This window comes from Corvus kubaryi, unplaced genomic scaffold, assembly GCF_017639235.1.
Source record: "Corvus kubaryi isolate FWS band 111438036 unplaced genomic scaffold, C.kubaryi_AGA036_p1.0 65168, whole genome shotgun sequence".
In the NCBI taxonomy this organism is placed as follows: Eukaryota; Metazoa; Chordata; class Aves; order Passeriformes; family Corvidae; genus Corvus; species Corvus kubaryi.
In genome coordinates this window covers 18,578-33,933 of record NW_024581809.1, presented here as the reverse complement: position 1 = coordinate 33,933, position 15,356 = coordinate 18,578, and the positions used below count along the sequence as shown (strand labels likewise).

The 15,356-nt window shown below is 40.7% G+C and overlaps 1 protein-coding gene across 1 annotated transcript in view; it reads right to left on the bottom strand.

Moving 5' to 3' along the window:
• LOC121673081 (uridine diphosphate glucose pyrophosphatase NUDT14-like) overlaps window positions 1-12,708 on the bottom strand; it is a 60,451-nt gene extending 47,743 nt beyond the window's left edge. The window contains exon 1 of the mRNA XM_042046125.1: window positions 12,385-12,708. Coding sequence (XP_041902059.1) covers window positions 12,385-12,465 — 81 coding nt within the window. The 5' untranslated portion in view covers window positions 12,466-12,708. The remainder of the gene's footprint in view (window positions 1-12,384) is intronic.
• Between the last annotated feature and the right edge of the window lie 2,648 nt (window positions 12,709-15,356).

The following is a 15,356-nucleotide window of genomic DNA, read 5'->3' as shown; positions in this document are numbered from 1 at the left end:
GTTAGGCTCTTGGGAAAAACAAATTTCTACATTTCATAGAATCAGATCTAGAGTCAGAATCAAGCACAGATGTAGCTGTTTTACTCTGAAAAGAGCTGGTGAATTAAAATTGGAACAACAACACTATTTTTGAAATCTGAAGATGGATATTGTGCTTTATCAACTTACTGAGGAATTCTTCTAGTCTTTAAAAAGAATTGTTTGTATTTGCTTACTAAATGTGCACCTTGATCATATGCAGCATGAGATCAGAAAAAGCATTTGGTTTAAAAGAATGAGGCTCACAGTCTCAGTGGAAATGCTCTTTTCACTGCACGCTTTTTTTTCTTCACTTTTTTGTATTAGATCTACAACACAACAGGAAATAACACACTATTTACTGACTGGGAGGACTGCGGAGGAAAATGACAGTGGGGAGAGGAGAAGAAAATGAGAGAACAGGTTCCAGAAGAAACATGCAATTACTAGATGATACACAAATGCACTTTGCACACACTGAACACACAGAACAAATATTATGCACTGCAACACAAAGAAAAACAACTATTTCAGAAATAGATAAGAATTTGAAGCACTTGTTAGTTAAAAATACCAGAAAAAGGCATCCCTAAAGACAGACAGAAAATTAAAAAGCACAGGTACAACCACCTACATTTTTATGCTTTGCTACTTTTCCATCTGTACATTATGAAAAAAACCACAACACTCCTGGAAAAAAAATCTTGCAGACATATAGAGGGTCACAAAAGCCATGAAAGAGATACTTAACACAGGTTCCTGAGCAGATGACAAGCCATTAAACTTTCACCTTTAGGTAGTTATGACGATCTGATGTCTCTTTTATGATATCACCCATTTTTTTAATTAAATCTACAATGTGTTTAACAAGCAATTCTTCCATCAATCTTTGATGTGTTTTACTCATACAGCAATGACAGTTTTCAGTTCAGTCTCCTTAAAGTTCCAGAGAAACCATTTTCCACTCACTTGCTTTGAAAGCCATTAAAACAACTTGATGAAGAACAGCAGCAGGGGGCTAACAGAAGCCAAGGCTTAGGAACAATCTTTAGATTTTTCTCCTAAGACTTTCTCACAGACCCTCCTCACAAAGATCCTCAGGCCTTTTCATCCTCTCCTTTCTTCCCACCCCCTCCCAAAAATCAGTTCAAAGTGACAGATGCAACTAGCTCCAGATTCTGCTCTTTTCTTAATTTCACTTTTACCTCTCTATTTTGATAGACTCAACTGAAAACTGATTCCCATAGACGCAGTCATCTTATCATCTTCCCATTGGGAAAAAGTAATACACAGAAAGATTCAAGTAACTTGTGAACACCTTCTAATCTGTCATCCATTCTAATAGACAGCACTACTAGTGAGAAATGCACCTGTTACTTAAATACCATATACTGCCGGCATTCAGTAAATGGAATTAATTGGTGACTAATTGATTAGTGATTTATATACAGTTCTATGTGTTACTGCAGTATTTCTGAAACCTTCATGACAGTGACACTGTAACAGTTTCAATACCGGGATATAAAGTAAAGAACTATGCAAGCCAACAGTAAATGATCTTTAAAATGAGAACTGCCTGTAACAAATGATAAATTCTTTGGCTATAGTTTCCTGCAAATGCAGAAATTACAATTTTATGGAAAACAAGCAGTATTAGGACAGTATTTAAGCTAATCAGAATCAGTAGAGCAGATTTTTTGTCTCTGTTTTGCTGAGCTCACCAAAATTTTGTTTCTTTGATTATGGCCAACTGAAGGACAAATTTCACTGATCACTAATTTTGTGGAGCATCTGTAATTCCAGAGCTCTACAGACTCTTCAGCTGCTGTATTCAAGTGATGTCACTGTGGTCAAGATACCGAACATAGGATTTCTCAAACATGAACAGCTAATTCCATGAAGCAGGGCTATGTGACACATTAACCCCAGATTCTAGTTACAATCCCTTGTTCTTTTAAAAACGAGAGCTACAGTTGCAGTACACATGGCTGGGAGCAAACAGGAACTAAAGGAGGCCGGCCTCATGTCTCCTCAACTTGAGGACAGGGGCAGCACATATGAGGGATTTGAGGTCAAGAAGGACAGATGGTGGGCATTCCCATTACAGCTAAGTCACCTTTGTCCTTACAACATTGAGCTTTATGTTTTCAGTTGGTGACTCTCACAGTTTGTGTTTCTACATTATTTTACCAAACTTGTATTTGTAACTCAAACTGTGAGAATACACTGTGGAATAAATTTCTAGATGTCTTGTACACAAACCTTATTGGTACTTTCTCCGAACATTAACAATGATACTTTCTGCACTCCCTCTGTTCAGCTAAAGTAATACACTATTAAAATGTTAGTGCGAGATGTTTTTTAACGAGTTTTTCTTTTAAAAATTTGGAAAAAAAAATCTCATAAGAAAATCTAAGTCAGAGAACTGAGATACAGCCCTGTGAGTAAACATACAAAAAGTTTCTGTTGGCTTTCTGACATAATTATATCATAAATATTGGAAAAGGATCCATCAAGAATATACACTAAGGAAGTCCAAGAAGTAAAGAAACAATACCCTAAGGAACAGGAAGAGTTATGTATGATTTTCTACAAGCATTCAATCACTTTACAGAATAGAAAAAATGTTAATGCTGGAAGGACCTCACAAGATCAGTCAGTACAAGTCTCTTAACGGTGGCAGGATCAAACATATGTTATGTGAGTGCTATATAATACATGCCAGATACAGAATATGCTTCTAAGCATTACCCAGTCAGAGCCTCCATTCCAGGCTGTTCCATCATTCAAACTATTCCAACATTTGTGCAATCTTATGACTAAAACAAACATTTTCAATCCTATAATGCAATAGTACTGTAAGATTGTTATGCTGGAAGTACATCATGAACACTCCCTGTGGAATAATAATTTAATTAAAATTAGAATTAGCATTACTTCTTTCTGTATTCATTTTCAAGAATGTTTACTTCTCCAGAGGCGTAAACTTTTCTTTTCCCATATTTTCTATTTTCAGAGAAAGAACATGTCTCACCTTCAGGAGTTTAGCCTCATTTCCCTATAATGTATTCATCACCACTCAGCACATCTGTCCCAGCAAATCCCATTTCCTGTTCTATTCATGAGGCTCAGCAACCTGGAGCTTTAGTGATTGCCGCCACACTTTTCCCATGGCCTTCTCACCTCTCACCCCCCCCACGCACCCCGCTCCCATTGTTTATCATCTGTTCTCCCCTGCTGCAAACTGCTGTCAGATGTTCACTTATCCCTAATCTTACTCACTGCCTTTGATATTCTTTCTAATCCAACAACCTGTCAACTGGGGCATCAGCCCATGTCCACACCAGCTGCTCTGTCACAGGCCGTAAGATTCCCTCTCTGCTCCAAGAGGTATTTAAAGGATTTTGACACAGCAACTGCAACGTGAAACAAATAATTAATGCTGTTTTGATCAGTGATCAGGGCTTTAGTGTGACATGAGCTGACCACTAAGAAAAACTGAGCTTTACTTTGTTTAAACTTCAGTAAACTTTAGTGTTACTGTATTAACAAGATTTTGATCAATGTCTGAAGGACAGTGCCAAAAAGCTAAATTCTTTAGTTTAAAATAATGAAGAATAATTAATCTGAATGCAAGTCAGAGGGGCAGATAACATTGTATGCCTGCTGTGTAAAACATGCTTATTTATGCAGTATCAACTTGTATAGAGTTTTCAAAGCATGGGAGCTGACCTTTTATGAGTTACAGCTGAAAATACAAACTTATTTTAAATATGGCAGCAGTTGAGATAAAATTATTTAAAATACACATTTTCAGGAATAGAGTAGGATAGTTTCATCCCCTATAGAACATCAAACCCTGACATTTTAAAGAATACTGCCATTTACAGAAAATGTCTAATTTCCATGATATTCAGATTTGCTATAAACACTTAAAATTTTAGTGTTCATCTGCTTTAAAACATATCAAATACACATAATGTCATAGCTGAGATTGTGATTCAGATGACAGATTTTTTGTATGGGGAAAGTTTCTGCTATTTAAGCAATCATGTGAATTTTGATCCAAACTGAAAAACAAATACAGCATTTAATTGTTGGAAGAACATGAGCACTATTTTATTTCTCAGGTCTAACTGCAATTCCTACAAAAAAGATTGTACCAAACAAGACCAAAAAAGCCTACTTTATACCCTACAGTAGTTGTATTTCACACACAGAAGTATAATAAAACCTCAGTGATGAATTTTATAACATGGTTCATTCACTTAGAACTAAACCACTTTTATTCTTAGGGCTTGTCTATACCAGGACATCAAGAAAATTAATCTCAAATAAATACCTTGATGAACTTGAATTCTGCTACTTAAACTCCATTAAACCCCAGTGTGGACACAGTCATCCTGTTTAGTTTACTGCTCCCTTAGGGCACACACTGGAAAGTTAACATGGATTAAGGTAGGGTATGAATTCAAAGTGCAATCATACTTTGAAAATGGTTTAACGTAAACAGACCCAGACTCTTTGTTGTAGAATGAGACATGGAGTTAATCAGGAAAGTCCTGTGTAGACAAGTCCTTGCAGATGAGGCTACTGGAGTGGTATTGTCAGAGCGGATGGTTTTCAACTTCTTCATCTGCAGACTTGGAAACATCTTCCAGTGAAGCTGCAGGCCTTGGTAGCACATTAACCCTGCTGATAATTGATCTGCTTTTCTTAGCTGCCTCATATGGATGACCTGCAAGTATTCCAATGGCCCTCAGTGAGCTGCATACCAGAACTTGAGAAGTACTGGTTTAAGCTCACTACAACTTACATACCTCCTCCCAAACTCAGTCTTAACTTCACAGTTACTGTGCAGTAACCCAAGTAGTCTGATGGCATTAAATGAGATTTTACTGATCGTTTATGCAAGTGCAGACCCATTTCAGCTACAAGAGGTGCTCAGTAAGGCCTTATTCTTTCCACTAAGTGACATTTGCTGTCACAAGTGTGTTAAATTGTAATATGACTGACCTAAAAATATGAAGTTTTGTCACTGTCAACTACTTTTCATGCGTTTACTTCAAAGCTTACATTCACTTGTCAAAGCACGCTGGATAAAGAAATTAAGACTAACGCAACATAATTTCACTGAAACAAAAACAAGTACTAGTGTTCTTTTCAACTACTGCTCTTATTAACTAATGCTTCTCATTTCCCCCTTCAGTAATTCATAAATGTCTGATACAAAAATAACTTGTACAAATTTTCAGAATTGAATTCAAAGCATACGGCAGAGCCAGAAACAGATATGCCTAGATTCCTTAGTTCCTTTTATTAAATCTGTGCTCTAATTGCAGAGAACACCATTTCTCTCAGAGGAAATTATGTTCCCTCAGTACTTAACTCCCTAATGCTGTCTCTGCAAAAGCTTTTTTTTCTTTTCTTTCACCCATATGAAAGCATTATACTGCAGCTCAACTGCATTCACTGTTAACACAGCAGCAGTCACATCAAAAATCAGTCTCATCCAGGATCTACCTCTGACAGAAGGCAAGATGCCCAAGGAAGAATATATTGTTAAAATACTCTCAGACTCCTGCAATTTGCAGCTCAGGGACTCCCTGAGCTAGAAGCTGTATGTTTCCATTTAAGACTAATACTCAACACTGACATAACAGACTTGACAAGCTGAAGAAAATGAGAAAAACTTCACAGGAAAAAATGGCATCTCCTTTCACTGCACTACTGCTTGAAAAAAATGAACTGCAAATAAATTTGTTACTTGGTAACATATTTCCTACTACTGGAACCTTTTGAAGATTCAACAGAAGACTTACTTGTTTGAACAGGTAACTTAAAAATCTGTTTACTCCCTCAACAGCATAATTTTTAACTGTCAAAACAGAAAAGAATGTTTTATGTCTATAAAAAAGCAGACGGAAGTTCCAGAGAATATTTCAGGCAGCTGGGCACATTCACGTTGCTATTACCATATAAAAAAATTTCTAAATGCAAAGTAAGATTGTTAATATTATTGTTACACTGCCCTGCTTTGCTTTTTCATCTTCAAAGTTTTCATGACATTAATGATGCAGGCCTCACTTCTTTCTCCATGTATACACATATTTTAATCTTGATGACATCTCCAAGACAGTTAAAATTATAAGACACAGTGGTTGCTCATGGTCACAAAAGAAAGTAGTAGCAAATCTGAGATTAGAAATAAGAAATTCCTTCTTCACTGATGAATTGCACCCTGCTCATGAAGCACATTTTCTACCCATTACAAAGTTCAAGAGGTGTTAAAATCTACAGCAGCCTTGAAAATGACTTTAGAATGACTGCAAAACTGAAAGATATAATAATTTAATTCCCTTAACAGTGAATGAAAAACATCATGCTTTCAAATGAACTTGAAGGGAGCCTTTTTCATGTTTAACTTTAAAATAAATTATTCTAAGCATTAAATCAACAGAGGAAATGTGATGCTAAGGCATTGACCTACTCTGAAATGTGGAAGGAATGTGAAGCTCAGAAAAGAGCAAATAGTTCCTACTTACCACTGCTGACTGCATGGTTCAGTCGATATGCATGGAGTTTTTGAGGTTTATCCCACCCGCATCATTGAAACAGATGCCCATTCACCACTCCACAGATTCAAAACACAAACTCACTCACATACAAACACACTGGGAAAATTACTGACAGTTGGTTCTAGTCTGGTGGCAAACTTCTAAAAGTTCCTGGGCAGAATGCACATATATGTTTATACAATGCAAGGAAACAGTGGCAAGAGCTCCCCTGCCAGAACAACCTTCAAAAACAAAGCTATAGGAGTCTGGGCGAGATCCACAAAGGCTTTGATAAGTGAACTCTGGACAAAAGTTTCTGTAACAGCTCAAGGTATTATTCCCCCAGCTAGATGCTTCCCCCCAGCTGATGGATGTTCTGCCTCCCCTTTGAAGGGTGCTGTCTCAAGCACAGAGGTCACCAAAAACAATATGCAAAGGCAATTCACTTAGTTCTGTATAAAGCTCAGTGATTTGGCTTAAAGGGCTGATGGCAGTGGGATTGAATTGGAACAACAGAGTGAGAGCTGGAGCAAAGCCATCTTCTGCTGATTCCCAGAGGGTAAGAACCACTAGCACAGTGAAAAAATTGCAGGCAGTAACTTCTTAAATTGCTACGGAAAGATCCACCATAGCTCTGTCAAAATCCTGTGAACAGGTCCAAATCCAACGTGCAGAACCACTGAAATCCCTCCCTGCTCAGGTGCTGATTAAGAAGATTTCGTTGTAGCTAAATCCCTTTTGGATACTTAACGCTGCTCAAAATCCTGATGACTCTCCTTAACTGTTACTACTCAGAGTCGACTTCATGACTTGGGAGTCTCAGCAGAGTTCTTAAACTTGGTTTTTTGGGTGTTTTTTTTTTGTCTAATATATTGGCTAATGCCTGGCTAGCATACACAAAAGAGAGCTGAAGATTTACACACAAATGTGTTTCCCAGCAGTGAGCACACTCTCCTGTGATGTGGGAAGCAATATTAATTGAAGTGAGATCTTGCAGCCTGACTCTACCACATCCCAGGGAAATGCCCTAGCCCTTGGGCACTGAGTTAATCTCTCATTAGCCATCCCTCTGGTCTCTTGAATAAATTATTTATGAAAAGCAGAAAAACTTCAATAGGAAAAAGTGAAAAGAGATTTACCATGGAGTTCCTGGTAAAGAGGCCAATTCTTCAGGAGGTGATATATGTTTAAAAAAAAAGCCAATTTAGATAACAAATCAATTTGCACTTTGGGGGCAAGTACACATAAAAGCTAGACAGATGCTATCCTATATGTGAGAAAAACTAATTTTCTTCTCTCAGTACCAAGCAGAACCAAAATATATAGGAACACTGGGCTGCTACTGACAAAATGAAGAGAATATTCCTTAGGCTAAGTGAGGTACCTTGTCCATCTCTCAACTCCAAACTACCTCACTTCAAACATGGCTTATTTGACTGAGGGCCCCACCTGGAGCAGGGCTGACAGCTGAAAATCCCAATCAGAAGCTGAGGTCTCTTTTGAGGTTCTGTCAGATGCCTATTTGGAAGAATGTAATTGTAATCTGCACCTTACCCCTCCACATTGGCCCTCACCAAAATCCGACTACAGCTTCCTGAATTCCACACCTCCTTGGCTGCACTTCCATTTCTATCTTTACATTACACAAAGACAGAAGTAATCATTTAAATGAGTGACTGGTACAGTGATTTGTCCAGCAAGCCAGGCTATTCTCCACAGCTTGGATGCCCAACACCAAGCTGCAGGGTGCCTCAATCGGCAAGGTCCGAAACCTGGAAGTCTTTCAGAAGGGTATACACCTACTTTTATGCTTTACAGGAGAAATTCAGAGATCATCACTTTCATTTAAAATACAGGTGGGAAGAAGGAGAAGATGATGAAAGACCTCATATGAAAAGATCTCATGACCCCCTCTGGGAAGAAGAGAATCTACCATGGGCATAAATTGCTGTAACTTCAGGAACTGCCGTGATTTCTAACAATCATCACTTCAGCTGAAGAGCCAGAAACTGAGATTTTTCTCATGATCTTTAGAAGAGTATTTCTATATGGAACCAAATAAAATGTAAAGGATGAGTCAAGCTCTTACAACACAAGGGAACTTGGCACTTGAGCACAAACCTACAAGGACACTGTTGGGGATCTCTCTAACATGACTAACTGCCTGACTGGGTTCTACATAGACACAACTCTGTTCTTGTGCTTGTCCACAGCTCCCAGGGTGGGGAAGACATACTCAGTATGTTCAAGGAGAATATTCAGTTGGCCAAAATATTAATCCAATCCTTGGGCCTGCAACTGTAAATGTGTAAATGCCTCTGAGAGCAGGTAGACAATGCTCTGAGTCTGTGGCTCCACTCTTCATCAGGCGTGACAACAGCCTTCTCGAGATGTGTAACCTGTGTGGGTTTACAAGAGCATTCCCAGAATCACAGAATATCCTGAGCAGGAAGGGACTGATGAGGTTCATTGATCCAACTCTTGAGTGAATGGCCTATACAGGGATCGAGCCTGTGGCCTTGGTGTTATTAGCACCATGCTCTGACCAACTGAGCTAATCTACTCAACATTTTGTTTAGATTTCAGCCCCCAAATGGATCCTCTTCTGGTGTCTTGCAGATTTTGAATGGTCTGTAAAGCTGCTAGAACAACAGTGGTTTATAACCCAGTAGGGTGCAGGTTGAATGGATAAAATCAGGCTAGCAGAGTACACTGAGATGTAAATCACGTATCTAAATTTATCTAAATTTATGTTTATGTTAAAGACCTTACTGTATTAGCTATAGTAGTGGGATTCAAATTATCTCCACACAAGCAGCATACTTTTGATATTAAATGTCTAGAAATCAATGCCGTTACTTAAGCATTCATGAATGCTTAGAAATAATCTCAAAATCCTATGCTGTATGTAAAATATTTTTCAATTTCCTATTTGTACAGAAAAGTAGTAGCTGTGAAAAAACCCAAATGAATTTAAAAAATCACTCTCTATATGTCCTTGGACAGTGGATATATGTTAAACAATCAATGCCTATTTTAGGAATATACCTCTTTGAAAACAGATTTCAAACTCTCAGTCTTCAAGGCCCCAATTATCCTTCATTAATGTTATATAAACACCAAAAAATGCACCAGTGAATCTTCTTTGGACTACAATGAATTAGGGAAGATATGTCACAGTGTCACAAAACGTACCTATAAGACCACCCCAAGCCTTCCAATTGCAGCATAATGCCACATATTGCATAATTTAAGTATCCAAACTAGTTTCAGTTTTCACAGTGCAACAAATGCCATTATTCAGGTTTTCCCCATTAGATTATTCTGTTATTCAAAAGGACTTTTTTATTAGATTTTGGGTCAAGTTCAGCAAGCAAGTGCAGGGAATTCATGGAAGGGGGAAATTAATGTTACTGTAAGATACAGCAATTAGGAACTGGGAAGAAGAAAAGTTTCTTTTCTTTTTCCAGCTAGTGAATTAAAATAGTTGGACAAGGGAAGACCTACTCTGCATAAAAGCATTAAGATCAAGGGCTAGATTTTGGAAACAATTGTCAATTTTAGAGGAGTGGTGGAATTTTCAAAAATTCTTAAGCAGAACAGGCATCTGACTCTCTTGGATATTACAGACTTGACTGTTTAATGGGGTTTTCAGCAGACCTAAATGCTTTTGAAACAATTAGTCAAATGACTGAAAATATTTAGTATTTCCTCTGGTTAGTAAGTCAGTTTTTAATGCAAAATGTGTTTTAATAAACGTAGGGCCTGTCTCTCAGGTCAGGTACAGACAGTCGTGCTCACATTGAGCTCGTGCTCTCAGTAGGCTGGACCCAAGCCAGCCTCTGCACAGATGCCATAGAAACTACATTTTCAAGTTCATTTTAAGACAGTGCTGCAGCCAAGAGAAACAATCTCTGCCCTCACCAGGCCCCAAACACTCATCCCTAACTACCACATTACCACCTCCCTTCCGTCAGCATAATGAATTGAATCACTGATCTTGTTTAGGTTAAAACTGTCTTCTTTTTTTGGCTAGATTAGGTTTGACCCTGGTCCAGCTCACTCAGTTGCTGCACAGACACTTGTGCAAGGAGGGGAAGCAGGAAGAAGGGCAAGTCTACTTCATCTGGTGGCAAAGCTGGTCTCTGTCAATTCACAGCACATGACGAAACATACCCTTATTTCTTCTTTACAATACTCATCACATCTAAGGCACATCTATTCAATTAAATGTAATTTTGCAATACCGTTTTGTACATTTTAATTAAATCTCGTTTTTCATGTAAATAGAACATGACTCAGAAATGAAATGAAATTAAGTAGCAAGACCCATCACTTGTAAGCTAAAGCAGCAAAAATTCAAAACATGAAATAATGTTTTTCAGATTTATTTCTGATACCTAGAAAGACATAATTCAGTGTAAAGCTCTCAGCTGTTCATGAACCAAAATGGTTTATTTATCCCAACGAATGAGATGAGAGCTTTCCTTAGAAAAACCATGTACAAAATGCATTTTAAAAAATGTTAAAAATCAGCTTATCTGCTTTAATGAAACTTATTCGAGCCTTTGCTTTTCATTTTCTGTACTTTATCTCACTGTTGGCACTCAATAGATCTTCTTCTGCATTTCCAACTGATGTGTTTAGAAGCAAAGCAAAGAAGGAATGAGATGTGTTTTGCAGCATCCATTTCTAGGTCTGTCCAAACTGTCCTTCATTTCCCCTTCCACCACTGTGCCTGGGTAAAAGCTCACCCTGGACCAGCCACCAACCAGGCCCAAGGAAACCATCCAAGGAACATGCAGTGCTCTGTGCTGTGAGAAGTGACTTTCCTTTCACAGCTTGCATTCCTGCCGCTGTTGGAGGTACCAGTTCTCAGTGATCCTGTGAAAGGTGACTCATGTTGATATAAACATGATAAGGGACAGGATGTCCTTCCCTGCTTCCGACCTGCAGGCATTGAGGCTATTCAGAGAATCACAGAATAGTCAGGGTGGGAAGGGACCTCTGGAGATCACCCAGTCCAAACCCCCTCTCATGGCAGGATCACCTGGAGCAGGTATCACAGCAATGAGTCCAGGTGGGTTTGGAATGTCTCCAGAGAGGGAGACTCCGTGACCTCCCCGGGCAGCCTGTTCCTGCTCCTCAACATAAAGTTCTTCCTTATGTTGAAATGAAACTTGTGTTTTATTTTATGGCCACTGCTCCTCATCCTGTCACTGGGCATCACTGAGAAAAGTCTGACAGCATCCTCTTTGACACCCAGGTTTGAGATATTTATATTCATTAATGAGATCCCCTCTCAGTCTTCTCTTCCCTAGACTGAACAGGCCAGCTCCCACAATCTCTCCTCGTAAGAGATGCCCCACACCTCTAAAACATTCGTGGATGTTAAGTCATGGCCTGCTGAGGTCTGGCCAGCAAAGGCCTCGAGATGTGAACAATCCACACCAAAGCAAGGCCCAAATCCAGAGGTGACCCCAAAGACCAGCACGGGCTGAAAGCGACAGCTCCAGCCCCGCGTGGGCGGCAGGCACAGGGGCCACCCACGGGGACGCAGGGAACCGGTGGCACCCCAAGGCAGTGACCCCACGGCCTGTCGGGCCACCTGCACTGCCCCCCTCGAGCACCACCTCAGGGCGGGCCGAGGGGGTGCGAGGGGCAGCGCGGCCGCCCCGGGGGCGCTGCGGGCGGAGCGGGGCGGGCCGCGCCATGAGGCGACGCCGGCGCTGCCCCAAAATGGCGCAGGCGGGGGGTGACGGGCCCCGCAGGGACGGGGCACGGCGGGCGGGCCGGCGGCGCCACTCACCTGCCGGTAAGAGAGGCGGAAAGGCCGCAGGTAGAGGGAGGAGGTGCAGGGCTGGACCGCCAGCTCCTCGATAGCCTCCATCCCTGCCGGGGGGGCAGCGGCCGCAGCAGAAGGAGGAGGAGGAAGGGGAGAGGCGCGCGCAGCCGCCGGCGGACGGGCCGGGAGCGGCTCCGGAGCTGACGGCTCCTGCGGCCTCTGCCCCTCAGAGGGAGCCGGAATCACGGAATGCTGCGTTTCACCCCCGAAACGGGGACACAGGAGCCTCGCCTCCTTTATTTCGCAGAATCACCACGGTTGGAAGAGACCTTTAAGACGATCCGGTTCAAGCGTCCACCCAGCACTGCCCCTGTAACCCTTAAACCACTAAACCACATAGCCCGGTGCCAGATCCAGACACTTCTTGAACTGGTGCCTTCACCATCTCGCTGGGCAGCCTGTTCCAATGCCTGACCATTCTAACAGTGAAAAAGTGTTTCTAATATATTTTCTGAATGTCTGCTCTCTGATCTCAAGGCCATTTTTTCTTGTTCTCTCACTGCAGGCACGGCACTCACTACAACCTCCCGTCAGGGAGTAGAATTATTCTCAAGAAACACCTATTTGCGATCCTGTTTTCTCAGGAACTTGGTGGATGTTCTCAGAGAGTGTTATTCCCACACTTCACACCAAAATTTATGGGGTATGCCGGCACTGAACTGAAACCTGCCCCCCTCCTCTAAAGCCTTGATGCAATCTACGTGCTCCCAGCTTATGCCATTCCTGGGCATCAGCAGGCTTTACAGAATGAGCACCTTGCTGTGAAAAACACAGTCCCTTCTGCCTGTATGCGTGGTGCATGGGGATTGTGTGAGTGGTGTGGAAAATGCAGGTGCAAATACAGATTCATGGATAACCTGCAGTCCATTACTTGATGCTTCTCTAACTTTTCTTTTGAGGGTCAGCTTCCAGCAGGGGAATAAACAGAGCTCAGTTAGACTCCCCTGGCTTTACAAAATAGTTATCCTCTCCCCTTTTACTCCATTATTTTTTTAAGCAAAGCACTATCAGATTTAGGCATTTCTTGATTTTCATAGGAGTTTGATGACAGTTATGCAGTTATTAGGTTACATTCCCCTGGGTGCTTTAATACTCCTGATAATGATTTTCTACGTTTATGAGCAACAGAGCTCACAATTTGTGGTGGTTGTTACCTCTGTGATTTGTGGTCCCTTTCCATGCAGATGTGCCTGTGTACAGCTATTTTAGTTGCTATATAAATCAAATTATTTTGTCAATATATTGACTGCACTGAGAATAATCTGAAATTTCATGTATCTGTTTCTCTTTTTGTCTCGCTCTGTACTTCCACTGCTTTACTAAGAAAGTTTGTTGTCCTGTCATGCAGTAGTAAGAATTTTAGCAGTCTAGCTAAAAGGAACAAATCCAGCAATTACAAAACTCACTAAGAAGTAAATGAGGCAGCACATACGTTGCAGAATGCTTACCATCAGTTCTGATAACGCAAGTGGCAAAAAAATGCTTGGTGGGGCTGAAAAGTGTGGTTTTAAGAGTATGTTTGCAAAGCTATCATAAAAAGTAGGCAAGGAAATGCATTTTATTAGCTGACTTTGAAAATATTTGTGTAACTCTGTTTGTATCACTGTATATGTCTACATATTTCTGGTTTTTTCGGAGTGATCTCAAGGTCGTTCAGAGCTCCTGGGAACTTAAGCTATATTTTTCTAGTAAGTTATTTCAGTCTTCCAAGTCCAATTTAAGTATAAACACAGTTTCCATGCACAGCAGGTTTACAGTATCTCTGTTTGCTTATGTTAAAAGTTACCGGCTACCCAGGTCGGTTCAGCCAGTCAGATTGCCCTCTTCAATAAACATTCTGACACCACTTTCAGGTTTTGAGTGTGTGTGTGTTTTGGGGAACGTGTCATACTGTGTGATGGATTGCTTATTCCATTCCTAGGCTTAGGTGGGAAGCTTTTGGGATTGTGATATGTGACAGACCCGATGTCATTAATGTAGCTGGAACAGTTGAGCACAGTGTCACAGGAAAACACATTTCAGGATGCTCTGGTGTTGCAACTGCAATGGGAAGCTGTTGATTCCTTTGTTGAAAATCTTCTTTTTGAGTATGCCAGCTGAACTGAGGATTTAACAGGCTGAGATTGAGGAGCTGCCTTAGTGTTCCCATTTTACAGGTGAAATCCAAGCAAGAAAATAAATAGGAAAAATATGTCCTGCATAGTGGGACTATCGTTCAGCACTTGGACTTGAATTTCATTACAATTCTTTATTAAGGCTTAGATACCCTGTGCAGCAAGTGGCTTTGCATTTGCTAGTCCAGGAACAATCCCAAGAAGGAAATTTCTCTCAACTGCCATTTATTCAAAGGGACAATAACGAAGGGAAACAACTTACTTTTGTATGGGTGAAACACACTCCTGCTTTCCCATTCCCTTTCATTGCTTTTGTGGCAGACTGGCACAGTGACACCAACCTGGCTCTAAGTGCACTGAATTCACAGCAAGAATTAGGAGATGATACAATGCAGAGATGCTGCTCAGCCCCTCAGCTCAGGGGTCAGGAGACCGCTGTTCCCATCTTGGTTCCAAAGGACATGGCATGTGTGCTCAGTAAACTGCCCCAGCTACTCTGTTGTGTGCTACTTGGCATCCCTGTGTATTTGCTCCTTTTTAAAGCAGAAATGCTAGTGGTGGTATTCCTCCAGAAGCTTGGGAAAACAGACATCCATAATTCCAACATATTAAAGGACTGTGTTCATGCCTATTACCTTCAATGAGATGGTTCCAGTGCTTAAGTTTAAGCCCGTGTTTAACTGCCTGCAGAATCTTTTAGGTATGATTAGCACTATTCCAGTAAGTGTCATTTATGTTTCTACAATCCTCTCCCTTGTTCCTCAGTTCCCAACTTCTTACATCCTGGATTACTCTTGTCTGTCACAGTTTTTTTTGCAGACC